At 44.5% G+C, this 20,110-nt stretch overlaps 1 protein-coding gene across 4 annotated transcripts in view; it reads left to right on the forward strand.

Moving 5' to 3' along the window:
- Window positions 1-1,171: 1,171 nt before the first annotated feature.
- plekho2 (pleckstrin homology domain containing, family O member 2) overlaps window positions 1,172-20,110 on the forward strand; it is an 84,021-nt gene continuing 65,082 nt past the window's right edge. For 2 of the 4 annotated variants that reach the window (XM_056278420.1, XM_056278421.1), the window contains exons 1-2: window positions 1,172-1,591; window positions 8,317-8,466. In XM_056278420.1, the coding sequence (XP_056134395.1) occupies window positions 1,583-1,591; window positions 8,317-8,466 (159 nt within the window). In that variant the 5' untranslated portion in view covers window positions 1,172-1,582. Of the gene's footprint in view, window positions 1,592-2,007; window positions 2,146-8,316; window positions 8,467-20,110 lie in introns of those variants that run through there. The other 2 variants (XM_056278423.1, XM_056278424.1) reach the window with 2 other exon arrangements.

Consider the following 20,110-nt stretch of genomic DNA (forward strand, 5'->3'; position numbering starts at 1 on the left):
ACTGACCTGCTCCACTACCATACTCCTACCTCACTGACCTGCTCCACTACCATACTTCTTCCCGCTGTCTTCGGTCCTCCGACGTCAACCTCCTATTGCCACCACACAGAACCAGGCACCGGACCTGAAATGAGAGACAGAGCCTACTCCCTCTGGACTCTCTCACCAAACACATCAGAGACTGCACCGATCTGTCCACATACACATCACTCATCACAAGTCACCTCTCTGGAATTACTTTTAATGTGTGATTCATGTGTGTTTTATGCATTTATGTTTATATGTAAAGCGTCATATGTAAAGCGTCTTGAGTATTTTGAAAAGTGCTGTATAAATAAATGCATTATTATTATTAATAATAACAATAATAATAATAATAATAGAGATACACGTATATTAAAATGTGGCTCCCTCTCACTTGTACTGTAGGATTCGCTGTGTAAAATACATTTTCCATCTCTCCAGATGTTATACAGTCAGCGCAACATCCTTCCTCTAACAGCCACACCTACGAGGAAGTATTTTATGCTACGTAATGAAAGCAGATCAGAACAGTGTAATCTGTGCCAGTAAATAATCTCATTCTCAGTAAAATGCCAACAAACTATCATCATATCTAACAACAATGACACCATGGTTTCAAAGAAAATGCTTGATGATACGGGTTGTATTTGGGCATATCATCTTCAGAATAAATGCAGTACGTGTGGAGGTTTGTAGGAAGACATTTCAGAGAAAATGTGTCGAACCAAGGATATGAGAATGATAATATTTCAAAGGTTCTTATTTATCTACAGAGTCGGGCTATTGTCCACTCTTCCTTCATCACACAGACTTCCAGATTTCATGTGGGAACCTATAACGGCTTAATGCACTGATATTTGCTATAAAAAAGCCGACAGCTATAAGCTTATCCTATCTTCATGATGTTGTGTTGCAACAAGTTCGTACGGCCGAGTCTGCGTCTCTTCGACAGCTCCTCTGCTCACGCGCGTAACAACAGCGGTGTCACGCCAACATCTGCGACCGTGGAAAATTATGACTCTAGCCGTGCTAATGCACAGAAAGCACTTCCTAATGCTGGTCACTAGATGACGTTGTTAGGGGACGACCATGACCACCCTCCTCTTTCACCACCCTGACCCGAATCACACCAACCCTACACCTAAACTTAGCCACACCAAACCTACGCCTAAATTTAACTACACCTAACCTACACCTAAATTTAACTACACCAAACCTACACCCACAACTTAACCAGAATGTGGGACGACGTGGAGATGTCTGCCGGTTCCCTTCTTTTTACGTAGTTTAATGAAGGTCACAATTTGCGAGGGTTGCAAGTTTTGCTATAACACCGGAAACCAACTCTGCTTCGAACTTCTTTCGTTGAGGCAAAAGAGGAAAAAGTGAGGAGCCCTCGCATCAAAACCCAACACACACTTCCTTATTTTTAATTTTCGTGTCTCGTCTGAAATGTTTCAGCTGCTTACTAAAAAAGTAGAAGTCGATCTTTATTTGCAACGATAACGATCGACGTCGTCCGACTTTCTTCACACATAACGGTTTCTCATCCGTCATCATGGAAGATGTAAGTAGTCAATTAACTAAGATACGACGCTTTGTGTTTCACTAAGATACGACGCTTTGTGTTTCACTAAGATACGACGCTTTGTTTTCCAAACTCGTTAGAAGCACACTTGACTTGGTGTTTACCGTTTTAGCCGAGTTACGTAGAAAACAACATTTTGGCAGCATCCAATATGAAGTCAAAAGTTTGAGGTTAAAACAAGTATTGGGGCCTTCTAAATGTTAAGTTGGCAGTTAACTTTGTAAATGAGTATTGTTGTTATTACTTGTAAAAGCAGTTAAAATACATGGGATGACCAGTCAGTTTGGATTTGTTGGCTCACTTGATGCTAAAGCAATTTAAATTTGACAACTTGCCCACCTGTCAGTTTACTGCGTGGTTTCGTGTGGCGCAGACGTGCATGATGGGTATGTGAGTGCAACACAGGGGAGCTGGAGCCTACTCGTCGCCACAGTCAGGATAGTACGCCGCCGCTGCAGCAGCAAAAGATGTGGCAACAAGGGACTCGGAGCAGACGGGGAGACACACGTTTTCATTCGGTTTAACGAATCACGGTAAACTTCGTGCTGTATAAAGTCGTTGTGTTTGGAGACTCCTGAGTTGCTACAACCAATGCCTCAATTGTTAAAGTTTAAGGAAGCGACTTTAGGGAAAAAAGGAAGTTGATAGTAAAGACAGAAAATCAACAACGGTTAGTAACACTGACACCTACAACTACTACAATGACTATTTCTATGTAATAATAATAATGATATTGAGAATCTCACTAATAATCTCTATTATATTCCCAAATAACGTAGTCATTTACAAAGAAGTAGAATAATAGCTTTCTATGCTTATGGCAAAGCCAGTGATTGACAGGTGGGATAAAATATTATACAGATTAACCCTTCAGGTTGTCTTGATGCATGCTCAGTAACCCAGGTAGGGAAGTCACAGAAAGGTGAATCAGTTCATCTGGACACAACGTTTATTGACAGATACGTTTCATCATCATCTAAGTGACCTGTTCAGTCTCACCTGACTGCAGGTATTCCCCCCCCCAATAAACAATACAGTTTCATAACGACCGAAACCAATGATCAGTTTCATAGGCAAATATGAGTGTGACCATTAACTAGAGTTAAAATGGCCATGGTTTCAGTCGTTATGCCACTGTAGATAGATTTAGATTGTTTTATTAGCCACACGACCAAGGCTGGTGGAATTTGTTTTTTGTACACATTAAACTCTGCAGCACAATACATACATGGACAACAACAGACACTCCACATATCACGAACGATACAGTTACACAATAACAGAAATAAACACGTTGTTTATAAGGGGGGTGTACCTGCAGTCAGTTGAGACTGAAGAGGTCACTTAGAGGAGTGATGAAATGTTTCTGTTTGTAAACGTTGTGTCCAGATGAACTGATTCACATTTCTGCGACTTCCTTACCTGGGTTATTGAGCATGCATCAAGACATACAAGAAAAGGATGTGACATGAAATGCTGTTCCCCTTGCTGAGGATGAGGGTGGATTGTCTCTGGTGCCCGCAAAGCCGTTCTTGTTTTACTGAAAGGTAGGAGCTCGGCTAGTGAAGACCTAGCTTTATTTTTGAGACCAACCCAGTGATCTAGTAAACTAGTCTGCTGTATCAAAGCGGACTCGGGGATTTACAACAGGATCATAATCCAGCAACAGCTGAGAGAAGGTCATTGGTCACTCTGAATGGAGTTGTGCCATGAATTGATGTAAAGCCAGAGTGAAATTTCAGAATTACATTTTTTTGGCTAACAAATGACCCTCATTGACTTGTAGTCTTTTCATATATGAGGCCGGCTAAACAGCATGCCTCACTGTGAAGCAACACTGTTCATAGGCTGTCAGTTTCCCCACCACAATGCAGTGATCTGTTGTTTCTGATTCATGTTCATGATTGGAAAGTGTGCATGTGAAGCATCTGTGATGTGCCTTACATGTTCATTGCTGCAACATTCTTTTTTTTCTTTTTCTGCATTCCATTTTGCCCCCCAACCCCACCCAGTTCTGTATTTTGCCACATCTTTTGGTTATTTTCCTCCCCAAAACTACTGAGGGCACTTGGTTATGCCTGGCGGCTGTCTTTTCACTGCACGGATGACGTTTGTCTCAGCTCTCTGAGTCATTTGTCATCAACATTCCAGTGACAGGGAGTGTGCAGTATGACGTGTCTGCCTGACCCCAAAACAGACAGACAATTTATGTGTTAGGCAGAAAACAGTTAACCCTCTCTGGCAAGTGCCTTGAAATCGAAGCATGGGCTGGACAATGGCTCTGTCTGTTCTCAAGTTTTAAGTGTCATAGTGCTGGTGCTGCTAAGAGATACTTTTAATAGAAAGTAACAGAGAAACAATACATACTCAAGTGTGAATATCAATATGTGCACTCCCTTTGAATGATAGTGCTACTATTTGCTTATACCTTTGATACCACTCCTTCTCTTTTTTGAGCTATCTACCAGGGCCTTTCCTCATCTGTCATCTTTGTAGACATGAGATTGGTGAAAGCTGACCATCTCTTTTGTGGGATTTTTATTAATCATAGCTCTACAGATAGGGACTAACTTAGTGGATAATTCAATTGTTTTTGATGATGTAAATTTACTCACCAGCTTCATGTAGTACATGTTGGACATGGACCACCGCTGGACTCAGCTTCACAATGGTGTCTTATGGGACAAGTGAACAGGAGTGTCAACAAACTGGAGATATTTAACTGGACATGTTTCAACAAGTGCAGTTTAATCCAATTATCTAAACCACATAATTGGAAATGAAAGTTAAAAGTTATAATGTGAAATGTCCAATATGGGCGGCACGGTGGAGCAGTGGTTAGCACTGTCACCTCACAGCAAGAAGGTCCTGGGTTTGAACCCTGGGGTTGTCCAACCTTGGGGCGTCACCCTTGGTCATCCTCTGTGTGGAGTCTGCATGTTTCCCCGTGTGTGCAGTGGGTTTTCTTCGGCAGCTCCAGTTTCCCCCGCCATCTAAAAGACATGCATGTTAGGGTTAATGCTCCTGTCTGTGCCCCTGACCGAGGCATGGCAAGATGAACTGGAGTTGGTCCCTGGGTGCTGCACGGCGGCTGCCCACTACTCCTAGCTACACAGCTAGGAAGGGTTAAATGCAGAGCATGAATTTCCGCACGGGGATCAATAAAGTATCAAAAAAACAAAAAGATCAATGGTGGATGACATTGCTGATCTACTTCCTGGTTCACCCTGCAGGAAGTAGCAGCCTGTACTTACCATAGGTAGTAGTACCATCCATAAACTAGCTGGCCAGCAGAATAGAGAAGTCATAGATAATGGACAGTCCTGGACACAGTCTGACTGAGACTCTGTGTGTGTGTGTGTGTGTGTGTGTGTGTGTGTGTGTGTGTGTGTGTGTGTGTGTGTGTGTGTGTGTGTGTGTGTGTGTGTGTGGTGTGGGGGGGGGGGTTAAAGGATAGGTTTATGACGTGTTCAGTTGCCCCATAAGGCACCATTGTAAATCGAGTCCAGCAGTGGTTCCATGACCAAAATTTACAAAATGAAGCCGGTGAGTGAAATGACATCATAATTAATATGCACAATGGCAAAAACTACGAAAATAAGACCCAGTTGGTGAAGTAATGAATTTTCCTTTAAAATATGACCTCAAATTAGGCCAATGAGGGCTTCTGGTGAGTTCAAGCAAGGCAAGTCAATGTAAAACCCAATGAATCCCAGATGCTCTCTACACCCTGCTCCCTCACCTAAGATTTGTTCAAAAACATGTGCTCCTAGGTGTGCCTCTGTCAAAAAAAATCCTATATTTTCCTTTTATAGACCTAGTTTGTCTTCTCTGCTCAAGAACTCTAACGCTGTTATTATTCAAGTTGTATTTTTGGAAAAGATGAGAGCCATCATGTACGCTTCTTATTTAGGTGTATTCTATACCCACTATATGAGTCCAACAGCTCTAGTTCATTTAAATGTATTTGTTTTCATATTAGGCAGCATGGCGGCACAGTGGTTAGCGCGGCCACCTCACAGGAAGAAGGTCCTGGGTTCGAGCCCCGGGGTAGTCCAACCTTGGGGGTCGTCCCGGGTCGTCCTCTCTGTGGAGTTTGCATGTTCTCCCCGTGTCTGCGTGGATTTCCTCCGGGGGCTCCGGTTTCCTCCCACAGTCCAAAGACATGGAGGTCAGGTGAATCAGCCGTACTAAATTGTCCCTAGGTGTGTGTGTGTGGGCCGTGTGATGGCCTGGCAGCCTGTCCAGGGTGTCTCCCTGTCTGCTGCCCAATGACTGCTGGGATAGGCTCCAGCATCCCCATGACCCTTAGAGCAGGATAAGCAGTTCAGATAATGGATGGATGGATGTTTTCATATTTTCAGTATGCACATTTTATCACGTTTACCCATCAGATATAGTTTCACTGTTTTAAAGTTCACACTTTTTGACACCACAGGGTCATTAATAGGGCCAAGCAATTCTGGGTGTGTCATAGGTTGTGTTGTGGTTAAGCCTATGCTCAAGTGCAGAGCAAACTAACTTCCTGTATGAGTCCAAATTTGGATTTACAGCCTTCCAGCCTACCAACTTCATATCACTGTGCAGGCATCAAACCAGCTGAGCTGTAAGTCATGCAACTTTCAAGACTGCAAATTGCACCATAGATGGAGTGTAGTTGCTTTTTCTTGCGTTTCCCTGGAAATCACTACCCCTTATTCTTCCAAATTTAATGTTGCAGCTAGTCTCATCTTTCACTCTTTAAAATAGACTTTGTCCTCTTCATCCTCTTCGTGTAATTGTTTTGTGTTTGCCTTTAAAGTTCTTGTTTGAGAACCATCGGTCTCTTCTCCTCCTGGCTCTTCAGCCCTTGCAGCTGAGCCACTGTTTATTAAGCAGGGACTTTCTATGTGCAGTGAAAGTGGAAAAACAGTTAGATGAACTAGTGAAAAGGAAATCCTGTGGAATTTCCTTCAATAGAAACAGAGAGGCTGGGAATTCTGCCGACACCTGCACTTGTCAGTGCAGGATATACTTAATTTCTTCTGCCATGCTTTGTAGAGGACCTCTGTGTGAATAGTATATGACGTTGGTTTGTGATATTGCCCTGCAACAACTTTATTAGACAGAGGGTAAAAACAGAAACATTGCACTTTGCCAGCTTGTCTGTGGTTAAAGTGGTAGTTTACTGAATTGATAGGCCTGTGCTTCACATGATTATGCTCACATTTCCTGCTCGCACCATGCTTGTTCTCACTAGTATGTTAGAGAGCTGCATCTACGTCTTTACTGTGACACTTTTCATTTCCCTTACATTTAATGTACACTTTCATGCTGGATCGCACTAGTGTACATGTGTAGTGTTGCTTTGCTGCTGTTCTCTTGTGGTCTGCTTGTAATGGGTTTGTCAATAGTCCGTTGGTATTAACGAAAGGTTAATAGAGGATATGTGCCTACAAAACCACCTGTGTAGGCCATGTGTGTATCATATCAAATGCAGATAGTCCGTTTCACAGGCAGCATGTTTTGAGGCCATCATTAAAAACAATACATGATAACAAACTAGAATCTGTTAAGATACAAGTTCTCCAACACCAAACCATTTGCACAGTAACACCATAACCTAAACCCTGGCCTCTTGGACTTTCACACTTCTGTCATCCCACAGAGGCAACAGTGAAGGTCCCCATTTCATGCAGATTCGTACCATATCTATGCAGCTTGTATCAGCTGGAATACAAATCGTATAACAGAATAATACAATAGAATGAAGTGAAAAATAAACATAAAACTCAGACTGACTGGCTATCTCAGTAACTGTGTCTTGACACTTGAGGAAAACTAAAGTGGAGAATTTATGGCTTATCACTCTAATACAGTACAAATTATTTGATGCTCCACTTCAGTTAATATCTGTAAACATTTACAAGTTTGTTCCAAAGCCACAAGCCAGAGCTTAGATGTGAACCCACAATAAATCATTCAGATATAACATTTGAAGTATTTTTAATGTAGAAAAGAACGGTTTACAAAGCCCTAAATAATAGCATCATCCTAATCATCACAACATTTTCATGCATATGTTTAATACGTTTTCATTTTCTTTCAAACCATTTATCCAATGTTTTTATCAAAAATGACATCCACTAAGTGGACCTTAAAAACCCTAAACCAACATTACAAAATGTATTCTTTCTTGGAAATATGTTAAGATTTATGTTGAGAAGGACAGGATTAGGAACGAGTGTATTAGAGGGACAGCTCAGTTTAGACGGTTTGGAGACAAAGCAAGAGAGACAAGATTGAGAAGGTTTGGACATGTGTGGAGGAGAGATGCAGGGTATATTGGGAGAAGAATGCTGAATATGGAGCTCCTATGCAAGAGGAAAAGAGGAAGACCAAAGAGGAGGTTTATGGATGTGGTGAGAGAGGACATGCAGGTGGCTGGTGTGACAGAGGAAGATGCAGAGGACAGAAAGAGATGGAAATGGATGATCTGCTGTGGTGACCCCTAACGGGAACAGCCTAAAGTAGTAGTACTAGTAGTAGTAATAGTAGTGGTAGTAGTAGCAGTAGTATTATTTCTTATTGTATAGAAATATACAACTGTATGCAATGGTATACCTGACTGAGGATGGTATTAAAACATCTGCACTGTACAGGTTTTTTGTTGTGCATCTAAAGTGTGTGATGTTAATCTGCATATCTTGTTCATACATCTGTAGGTTACAAAAGAGGACCCAGCCCATTCAAAAGAACCAAAATTTCTGGGTAAGGCTGGCTGGGTAAAGAAGTCCACAGGCAAATTGTTGGCCAGCTATAAGGATCTCTATATCCATGTTGAGAAGACAGAGATTGTGGTGTACGAAAATGAGGTACAGTGCAATGTCTTTGTATAGATATTAGGTGTGTAACTGTGTACTACTTTTTGCATATAGTATTAGTTACCTCTGATTTACATCTTACCATAATGTTGCATAATCATTTCTGTGTGATGCAGAACAGATAAATACTTTGTTTTTACGATGCTACATGGGCTTTCTTTTCTCTCTATGTCTGCACTTTTGTTCCCATGCAATCCTACCAGGTCCCTTAGGTCCACTATCAGGGGATCCTGGTGGTCGTAAGGTCCTGGTTGAAAAATATGAGTGATACATTTTATAGGTTCTCTTGCATAGCACTCGTTTTGATGTCAAACTGTGGGATATGCCCCCTTGCGTATTCACAGAAGCACTTATACCTTTACCCCAGCCTTGAGTGGCTAGCAGTTATGATGTCTGCGTCAGAGCCCTGCATCTATATATATATATATATATATATATATATATATATATATATATATATATATATATATATATATGACTGACACAGCGTCAATCATCATTCAATCACCTCTTTTCACTTCACAAGCAAGTATACTCTCTACCTGTGTCTATGCTACCAGAGCAGACACCTCCGTCACCGGGCGCTAGCTGCTGGAGATACCAGTCTGACTGCCTCCACCATAAGTAGTTTTCTCCTTACTCTGACCTGTCCCCACACAGCGGAGTATTTTTGCTTTCATGAGCTAGCAAGCATGTTAACTTGGCTACTCCAAGCAAGTTAATGACACCAGGAGCCTGCAGCCATCTCACTGCTTGTCCACTTTTGAAGCTAGCTAAAAGCTAGCATTCCTTTTCTTTTTTTGTTTTTGTTTTGTTTTACTTTTTATTCTGTTTTTGTGTGAGTGATGTCAGCAAGTGCTAGGCGCTACTGTGTACAGGAGTTAAATTCCTCATGTACGTAGTCACACTTGGCCAGTGAAGTTGATTCTGAGATTATCACTACAGAAAATTCTTTCCTCCATTTATCACACCATCTAAATGGATACAGCTGCCAAGCTTGCCCACCTTGCAACAAGGTGATTCTGCCCACCTGTGCACTTGTGGAAACAAAATTTCAAGCAAGGACGCACACCAGGTCTGCTAAGTGTGCCTCAGGCCGGAACACACCCGAGCCACTATCAACAACCCCGGCTCGTGCACTCACTGCGCTTGCTTCACAGCAAAGAGCCTCCGCCGAAGACTGGATCACCAGGCCAGCCTCTTGGATAGGGACCCTGTTCTTGCCAGTGCAAACTCCAAGGAACTCGAGCTTGGCATGGTCGAGAAGGATATTCCCGATCTGGAGTCTCAATGCGGGGGCTTGACGCTAGACCCATGGAAGCCGCTAGCCAAGCCATCCCTCACGCTGGATTACAACAAGGAGGAAGAGTGAGCAGGTGAAAATTTTCTAGTGTTGGATGAGGTTGACAAAGACAATTCTTCTTTTGTTCCCCCAGCACAGACTCTCAACTCTCCATACCTGTCCGCTGCTAAGTGTGAGGTTGAGGCTGCACAGCCTCTGCCCAGCGTGGACATGCACGAAGTGTGCAAACTTGCCATGGAGAGACTGAAAATCAGATGGCCTACTATTGTGCTGGAGGCTCCCTGGTCCCACTATGAAGGGAAGAAATTGCCCCAAACCAAGTGGGCTGCGAGGCAGCTTCTCCCGATGTTCTCTGAGCTCCTGGAAGAAGTCACTGCTTCCTGGAAAGAAAATCCATACTCCAGCAAGACCCCCATTCAAGGAGCGTCTTTCCTGGATTTTAGAGGGGCTGGATAAGCATGCCACCCATGGAGCTGCTGGTGGCAGCCCACCTCCACCCACGGTTGTCAGCTACGTCGTATAGACCACCCACCCTCCCCTCCAATATAAACTGATTGTCAATATATTCGCCCCCCCACCCCGGGCGTGCCATTTTCAGTGAATACAATCATAGAAGAGCTTGTTGCAAAAATGACATAAAATCCCCTAGTTGGGATTATGTTTGTCACGCCCGTCTGGATAGTTAAGTTATCTTTTTGTTTCTCCCAGTGTTCTTTGTCTTGTACTTCCTGTTTTATTTTGATACTCACCTCTTGTCTCGTTTCAGGTCCTTTACTTCCTACCCTTATGTGTCTCCCTCCTGTGTGATTACCTGCCCTGCCCTAATTTGTTGCAACTGTGTCTCATTGTCTCCCCTCCTCCAGAGTATATAGTCTTAGTGTTCCCTTCCTTCTGTGCCAGTTCCTCTTGTTCCTTGTGACAGCTTTCCAGCATTTTTCCCCTTGTGTGAGTTTCTTGAGCCCTATGGTTTCCTGACCTGTTTTTTTGCCTTTTTGACCTTTCTCTTTCGCCTGCCGATTTGGACACTGTTGCCTTGTTATCTGATCACCTGTGTACCGACCTCATTCTCTGAGACTGAGTCTGTGTTTTGAGTCCAAGCTCGTAGTTCAGCACTGACAATGTTGGTTTTAAACCGGATGCTTCTGGCAAGCTGAAGGACCTAAATAAAGTAATTTGCAATCTTTGCAAATGAGTAGTGCCACCAAAAGATTCTACTACTTCCAATTTGCATGAGCATTAACGTGAAATTCTAATTTTACTGAAAAATTACAGCCCATAGGCTACTCTTCTTGAACTCTACTACTATCACTACTTTCAGCTGCTCCCATTAGGGGTCGCCACAGTGGATCATCCGTTTCCATCTCTTCCTGTCCTCTGCATCTTCCTCTGTCACACCAGCCACCTGCATGTCCTCCCTCACCACATCCATAAACCTCCTCTTTGGCCTTCTTCTTTTCCTCTACCCTGACAGCTCCATATCCCTGGACGCTGCATGGCGGCTGCCCTCTGCTCCAAGCTACACAGCTAGGATGGGTTTAATGCAGAGAATGACTTTCATTGTATGTATGTACAATGATAAATAAAGTGTATTCTATTCAGCATCCTTCTCCCAATATACCAAGCATCTCTCCTCCGCATGTCCAAACCATCTCAATCTTGCCTCTCGCTTTTTCTCAAAACCATCGAACCCAAGTTGTCCCTCTAATATACTCGTTCCCAATCCTTTCCTTCTTCATCACTCCTAATGAAAATCTTAGCATCTTCAACTCTGCCACCTCCAGCTCCACCTACTGTCTTTTCATCAGTGCCACTGTCTCCAAACCATACAACATAGCTGGCCTCACAACCATCTTGTAAACCTTCCCTTTAACTGTTCTTGGTACCCTTCTGTCGCAAATCACTCCTAACACTCTTGTCCACCCTGCCTGCACTCTCTTCTTCACCTCTTTTCTGCCCTCCCTGTTACTTTGAACATCTGACCCCAAATATTTAATCTCATACGCCTTTGTCACCTCTACTCGTTGCATCCTCACCATTCTTGCCCTCCTTCTCATTCAAACATATGTATTTCATCTTGCTTCTACTGACTTTCATTCCTAACCCTTCGAGTGCATACCTCCACCTCTTCAGGCTTTCCTCAACCAGCACCCTCCTCTCGCTACTGATCACAATATCATCCGCGAACATCATAGTCCACAGAAACTCCTGGAAAGGCCTCAGAGCAAATCCTTAATGTAATCCCACCTCCACCTTGAACCCATCTGCAATTCCAGCCACACTCCTCACCACTGCCCCATTGTCCTCATACATATCCTGCACCACTCCTACATACTTCTGTGTCACTCCCGACTTCCTCATACAACACCACACCTCCTCTCTCGGCACCCTGTCATATGCTTTCTCTAAATCCATAGACACATTGTAACTCCTTCTGATCTTCTCTATACTTCTCCATCCACATTCTCAAAGCAAACATCGTATCTATAATGCTATTTCCTGGCATAATTGTCACCTCTCCTCTTAACCTAGCTCCCACTATTCTTTCCCATTTTCATGCTGTAGCGGATCAACTTTATACCTTTGTAGGTGCTACAGCTACGCACATCACCCTTATTCTTCAATATTGGTACCAATGTGGTTCTTTCCACTCCTCAGATATACTGTCACTTTCCAAGATTGTGTTAAACAATCTAGTTAAAAACTCCACTACCATCTCTCCCAAACATCTACATGCCTCCACAGATGTATGTTATCTGGACCAACTGCCTTTCCACTTTTCATCCTCTTCATAGCTGCCCTTCCTTCCTCCTTGCTAATCCACCGCACTTCCTGATTCACTGTCCCCACATCTTCCACCCTTCTCTCTCATTTTCTTCATTCATCAGCCCCTCAAAGTACTCCTTCCACCTTCTCAGCACACTCTCTTCACTTGTCAGCACATTTCCATCTCTATCCTTGAGCCCCCTTAACCTGCTGCACATCCTTCCCAGCTCAGTCACTCTGTCTAGCCAATCGGTACAAATCCCTTTCTCCTTCCTTAAGGCCCAAACATACTCGGGCGGAACGTACGCGGAGCGGACTCCACGAGGAATCTCCGCAGTCATTTTGGCTTCCATAGTCGAGCACACTTCCATGTTGTAGTTCCCTGTATAACTGTCTTTGAAACACTACATTACCCACAATTCTTGTGCGTTGTTTACAATCTTCTGTCATGGTGTCCGACACTGACGTCGAGGAAGAGATGCTCTGCCTGCTGGCTCTACAAGAAAATAAACTGAAGAGACGGTGGTATGTATCCTCTATGTGACGTGTCATACAGGTGTGGGTACTTTCGCACCTCATCTGCCAGTCTCTCCTCAAAGCTCACCTCCATCATCAGATGCTCCGGCTTTCTTTGTTCCACCATGCGATGGCAGCAAATCCAAAATGCAGATCTGTGTCACATTTATTGGAGGTCGATGTGAAAAATACATGCCGAGCAGTCTTTTGTGTGACACTGGTGTGCAGCGCGGACTCATCGCGGTCGTAAAATCTGAGCTTTGCACGCACAGGGCTTGCAGACGTCTGCTTTTAGTCCGCTTTTAGTCCAGCGGAGTCTGCTCCGCGTACATTCAGCCCTAGTATGTTTGGGCCTTTAGTGTCTAACCTCTCGTACAACTCACCATATGCTCTTTCCTTTGCCTTTGCTACCTCTCTCTTCACTTTGCACTGCATCTCCTTGTACTCCTGTCTACTTTCTTCATCTCTCTGACTACTCCACTTCTTCTTCTCCAACTTCTTGTTCTTCATTCCACCACAAAGTCTTCTTGTCTTCCTCACTCTGTCCAGATGACACACCAAGTACCTTCCCAGCTGTCTCCCTCATTATTTCTGCAGTGGTTGCCCAGCCATCCAGCAACTCTTCACTACCACCCAGTGCCTGTCTTAACTCCTGGACTCCACACAACAGTCTTCCTTCTTCAACTTCCACCATTTGATCCTTGGCTCTGCCTTCACTCTCTTCCTTTTCTTGGTCTCCAAAGTCATCCTACACACAACAATCAGATGCCGCCTAGCTACGTTCTCCCCTGTCACCACCTTGCAGTCATCAATCCCTTTCAGATTGTGCCTCTACATAAGATATAGTCCACCTGTGTGCACTTTTCTCCACTCTTATACATCACCCTGTGTTCCTCCCTCTTCTTGAAATATGTATTCACCAAAGCCATTTCCATCCTTTTCACAAAATTTACCACCATCTGTCCATCCACGTTCCTCTCCTTGACACCACACTTGCCCATCACCTCCTCATCACCTCTGTTTCCTTCACCAACATGCCCATTGAAGTCCACTGCAATCACCACTCTCTCCTCTTTGGGTACCCTCTCCACCACTTCATCCAACTCACTCCAGAATTCTTCTTTCTCTTCCATCTCACACCCAACTTTCGGGGCATATGGGCTGATAACATTCATCAACACACCTTCAATTCCCAGCATCATATTCAACATTCTGTCCGACACGCTCTTCACTTACAAGACACTCTTGACATACTCTTCCTTCAGAATTACCCCTACACGATTTCTCCTCCCATTTTCACCATGGTAGAAGAGTTTTAACCCACCTCCGATGCTCCTGGCCTTGCTCCCCTTCCACCTGGTCTCTTGCACACACAGTATACCTACATTTCTTCTTTCCATAAGATTAGCCAGCTCTCTCCCTTTAGCAGTCATAGTGCCAACATTCAAAATTCCAACTCTCGCCCTCCACACACTTAACCTTCCTCCTCTCCCACTTCCTCTGGACATGCCTTCCCCCTCTCCTTTTCCTTTGCCCAATAGTAGCATAGTTTCCACTAGCACCCTGCTGGCCAACAGTACCAGTGGTGGTCGTTGGTAACCTGGGCCTTGACCGATCCGATATGGAAATCAGATTTATGATCTGCAGATTTGATTTGGCAAAAGTCTTACGCCAGATGCCTTTCCTCACACAACCCTCCCCATTTATTCGGGCTTGGGACCGGCACTAAGAATGCATTGGCTTGTGCATCCTAAGTGGCTGGGTTAGGCTGTGAGGATGGGAAAAATTACAGGTTACCCTTCTTAGACTGTGAAATTGCAATTGGTAATGGGGGACACTTGATTGTTGATGTTTACCGTAAACCAACTCATACTGGTCAGTACTTAAGGTCTGACTCTCATCATCTACTGGACCACAAGCTAGGAGTCATCAGGACACTGTACCGTCGAGCTGACAACATCCCCACCAACACAGTGGCCAGGGAGGGGGAGAAATCCCACATTAATCAGGCCTTGGTTAAGTGTGGTTATCCTAACTGGGCGTTTGTCAAAACCAGGAAGAACAGTGCATCAACTGATCGAAGAGAGACGGCCTTTGAAACTCTAGTTAAATGTTACACCCATATTTGCATATGAACCTGATCGTTGGTTTCGATCATTATACAACTGTATTGTACTTTATTGTTTATAAGAGGTAGAGATACCTTCAGTCAGTTTAGACTGAAGAGGTCACTTAGTTGAGTAATGAAACGTATCTGTCAATAAACGTATCCAGATGAACTGATTCAACCTTCTTTGATGTTTATTAATGTTGTTTTCATGTTCGGATTTTTGTTTTGTTGTTTTTCAGATGTTCAACTCGGACTGGGTAGACAACAGGGTAGACTGACTGACTGTAGGACGGACTAAGACTTGTATGTTCAATGATGACCTAGTTTTGGGAAGCCATTGTTCGGCAACCATTGGAGAGGGGCAAAATAAAATTGCTCTCCTGGGGTCGTGCGGTGTGTGGGACACAGTAGCTGCCATTCTAAATGAGTCCTTGCTTCTTGCCTCTCCTTTCCCATCCGTTCCATTCAGTTCTGACGGAATTTTAAAATTAATCAGCACTCTCGGGGTCGTGTGGCATATGGGACACAAGAGTTGCGAATAACAGATCTCTATCTGTCATTCTTCCATGCTAGCTTGCCACAATATGTTCATATGAGATAAGTATGTGCTGTTTTTAATATCCAAACGTTACTTAAATATTATGATGCTATTGACTTATAAACTTAACCCATATTCTGGTCGTGATTAACCCCCCCCCACCCCACCCCCCCACCGGCCAGTCCACAAAAATATCGTCAATATTAAACCGGTCCGCTGTGCAAAAAGTTTGGGGACCCCTGTCCTATATCAACCATCAGGGATGTCTGCGCTCCCAATAGTTGCACACTCTGGCATGCAAACTGATATTGTGGGGCGATGCTCATCTCCTGTCTGTCAGAGTGACGTATGTCCCTGGGATTCAGAATTTGGATGCAGACCTCTTGTCCAGAGGGAATCCCCTTTATGTAGGATATCCTGCACTGCATCCATCTATAGTGAATAAGATTTGGACACAGTTCAGCCGCGCAGCAGTGGAGAAAATGCAGAGTGCACACTGTTTTTCTCCCTGCACGACCAAAATGCAACATTGGGAGTGGATGCAATCACACATGAGTGGCCATGTGTTCCACTGTACGCATTTCCCCCACTGGCCTTGATTCCCAATCTGTTCCTGATTTTGATTGTTCCTTACTGGCCGTCCACACATTGGCTGGCCAAAGTGAAGCAGCTCTTCTGCGGTTGCCTGTGGCCCCTCCCATTGCACAGTGACCTCCTTCCTCAGGCGAGTGGGCAGATATTTCACCTCCACCTGGAGCGGTTGTCCTATGGCCCTGGCCCATGAGTGGTTTAATTTGAGGCATACTGGACTATCACAGAGGCTCACTGATACGATTCAGAATGCCTGAGCATCATCCACCAGGTCCCTCGCTGACTGTAAGTGGAAAGTGTTTGAGGAATGGTGTGCGAGGGCACAGGAAATTCTCTTTCATTGTTCAGTTGGGGCAATTTTGTCCTTTTTACAGGGCCTAATTGACAAAAAGAAGGCATTTTCTACTGTCAAAGTTTACTTTGCTATTTCCACTTGTCATGTTGGTTTTGATGGTAAGCCGGCAGACCAGAATCCCCTTGTTGGTCAGTTTATGAAAGGTGCACGGAGACTGTTACCCAGTTCCAGGCCTATTCATGGGTACCAAATACGTCACTTCCGAAATGCCCGCCACCATATTTGTGCCCGAGTGACTTGACAGTTTTCTACTGTGACCGTCATTGCTGTCATGTTATATATATAAAACATAGCATATATGCTAGATGGCAGACAACTTATGATTTCTAACCCCTACATAGTTACTCTTAAATGGTAGGAGACATTATGAATTGAATGATGTACTACCGGAGACTTCAAGGTTGTTTTTGTATTAAAAATAAATTCTGTTACTGTTGGTTTATTTAAAGCCAAATACAATAAGTCCACAGGTTACAGTAAAGGTCACATTTATTGCCTTGATGTATCAGTTTTACATTTTACATGCAACTACTGCCTGTCTATTCTGTGGCGACCACAGATGGGCAAATATTACAAAGAGCACAGCAAACTGTTACCATCTTGTCAAGGGAGGTAGGTTGTCCTCACAGAATAGAGATCCTACAGAAGTACAAATGAGCTGTTCTACGTCAAAAAAGACGTAAGGACGCAGCGCGTCCGCCATGGTTGTTTACCTGGAGCAGCCGGTGATCGCGCGCTGTCAGTAATTCAATGGCACCACGACGAAGATTGTCTCGTTTCAATCAATTGATTCAAATCTGTGTTCATTTATCACAAATGCAAAGCTTCGGGGAGTTAATCCGGCCAAATCGACAATAAAGAGCATTAAATGTCACGCATTATTAGTGGCGAAATAGGCACCATTTGTCCCGAAACATCAGCGCAGAAGCGATCTCAACGGGATCTTACCATTTCTTGTTAGCCCCTTTGTTTACAAATATTATTATGGGTGTTGACGTTGTCATCTCTGAGGGCAGGAATACCGGCTCAACTAGACTCATTTCACGGAGAAAAATCACGCGTCCACTTCATCGGTGTTGCTGTAACCGGAATGGTTTCTTTATTTTGCGCATGCTCTTTTATAGACCACAGGTCAACAAAACAGCGCCCTCTAGTGGCGACATCAGTATGAGAGCACATACACATAACCTTGGCTTAGCCAATATTGTAACAATGGGCAAACTGTAGAAATATCACTGAAATCAAGAGAATATTTTTTACTGTGATGCAATAAAAAGACGCAAAATTCCCCGTCTGAACGCCATCGGACCTCACTCAGAGTGAGACTTGAACTGAACTGTTGACACTGAACTGAACTGAAAAGAAAGGGATACCCTGTTAAGTGTATAATACGCTGTGCCTGGGCACTATGTATGCATATACAGACCGAAGACAGGCGTGCTATTTGCTGTAACTTTATTCACCACGATGTCAATACAATATCCGGTCCGCCCTCTAATAGCGTCCCTACATCAACCCAGTACTATATATATGTTCCCACACATATCTTATCAGTACATCTCCCCCTTTTAGCTTAATGTCAGACTTTCTTAAAAGTGCTTTTCTTTCTTGACTAAGCATGTCACTTATCTTGAACAATAGACATGAACAGTCACTAACAGTGCTATCTGTTGTGGATTACTCTCTTTTTACTCTCCTTTTTTTCTTCTTAGAGACATTCCTATCATTTAATAAAACAACAACATAGAACTGAATGCCTACTCACTAGGGGTCAGGGTAGACTACCTGGGTCCCCGAAGCTGTGCAAGGATTATTCTGCCTTGTGAAACAAACCACAGGTTTCTAACTTGTGACTATAAGTCCATTCTCTTGGGTGGTCTTATGGACCGGCCCGATCTGGTCACTGTGGGAGTCTCTGGAACGACCCTGATGTGAGATCTATTTTTCCTAAGACTTCCTGAGGGCAGGTCTATGTTATAAGACCTTGGTGTATGAGCTGGACCACAAATAGTTCCTGTTTCCTTTGCGTTCTTCACCCAGACCCTTTGCCCTGGTCTGAGCGCTTGTCTTGTCTTGGCGTTGTGTCTTTTGTCGTACCAGGAAGCTTGTTTCACTTTCAAGTCCTGATCCTTCCTCCTGAAAGCCTGGATGTCAGGCCTACCTGGCTGTAGCTTCTTCTGACTGACGGGCAAGGGTGTTCTGATGTTATGGCCCATCAGCAGTTGTGCAGAGGATGACCCGTGGGCCAAGGGGGTGGCTTTGTAAGCCATGAGGGCCTTGTGCGGATCCTCCTTCTTCTTCAGGAGAGACTTTACAGTTCTCACAGCTCTCTCGGCTTCCCCATTACTTTGAGGGTAGCGGGGGCTGCTCGATGTGTGTGTGAAGCCATCGTCGCTGGCGAAAGATGCAAACTCCGCTGCAGAGAACTGGGGGCCATTATCCATGACAACAGTTTCTGGGACCCCATGGCGTGCGAAGATAGACATCAGCTTCTCTGTCACGTGGGCTGTGGTGGTGGATGAGAGGTTGGCTACCTCTATGTAGCGCGAGAAGTAGTCAATCACCACTAGGTACATCGCATTGTTCCACTGGAAGTGGTCCGCCATAACGCGTTGCCACGGCCTGTCGGGTAATGGTGTCGTCAGCAGCGGCTCCGGTGGATTGTGAGCCTCACGTGCACAGATCTCACAGTTTTCCACTTTCTGTTTGATTTGACTGGTTAGACCTGGCCACCATATTGACTGCTGCGCTCTGGCGGCACACTTTGTCATGCCTTGGTGGCCTTCATGAAGTTTGTTGAGCATCTCCTCTTGCATGGTGAGCGGGATGACAAGTCTCTCGCCCTTCAGCAGTAGCCCGTCTACTATCAGCAGGTCCTGGTGATACTGCCAGCACGGTTGAAGTTCCGAAGGAAGACATTTTCTGTTTTCAGGCCATCCGGTCTGCACCATGTTTTTGAGCTTTTTGCAGATATCATCTGTGTCCTGTGCGGTCCTGATCTGAGCCAGCCTGTCGTCCGACACTGGCAAGTGCTCCATTATTTGGTTGATGGACACGCACACATCCTGCTCCAGCTGCCTGTCCTCTGCTGTGGGCTCTCCATGGACTGGCGCCTGGGACAGTGCGTCCGCTGTGATCAGTTTCTTTCCAGGCACATGCTCGATCGGGTACGTGAAGCGAAGCAGTTGCAGCCTGAATCTCAGGATGCGAGGTGGCAAGTCATCAAGCTCTCTGCTGCCGAGCAGAGAAATGAGAGGCCTGTGATCAGTTTGTATAAGGAAGTCCATTCGGACCAGATAAGTTCGAAAACGCTCGCATGCCCAGGTCAGCGCGAGCGCCTCCTTTTCAATCTGGGCATTTCTTCGCTCCGTGTCTGTCATGCTGCGTGAGATGAATGCGACTGGGAGCCAGTCCCCCGACGGTTGCTTCTGAGACAACACTCCTCCCAGTCCGAAGGAG

The sequence above is a fragment of the Lampris incognitus genome, chromosome 4, assembly GCF_029633865.1.
Source record: "Lampris incognitus isolate fLamInc1 chromosome 4, fLamInc1.hap2, whole genome shotgun sequence".
Classification (NCBI taxonomy): domain Eukaryota; kingdom Metazoa; phylum Chordata; class Actinopteri; order Lampriformes; family Lampridae; genus Lampris; species Lampris incognitus.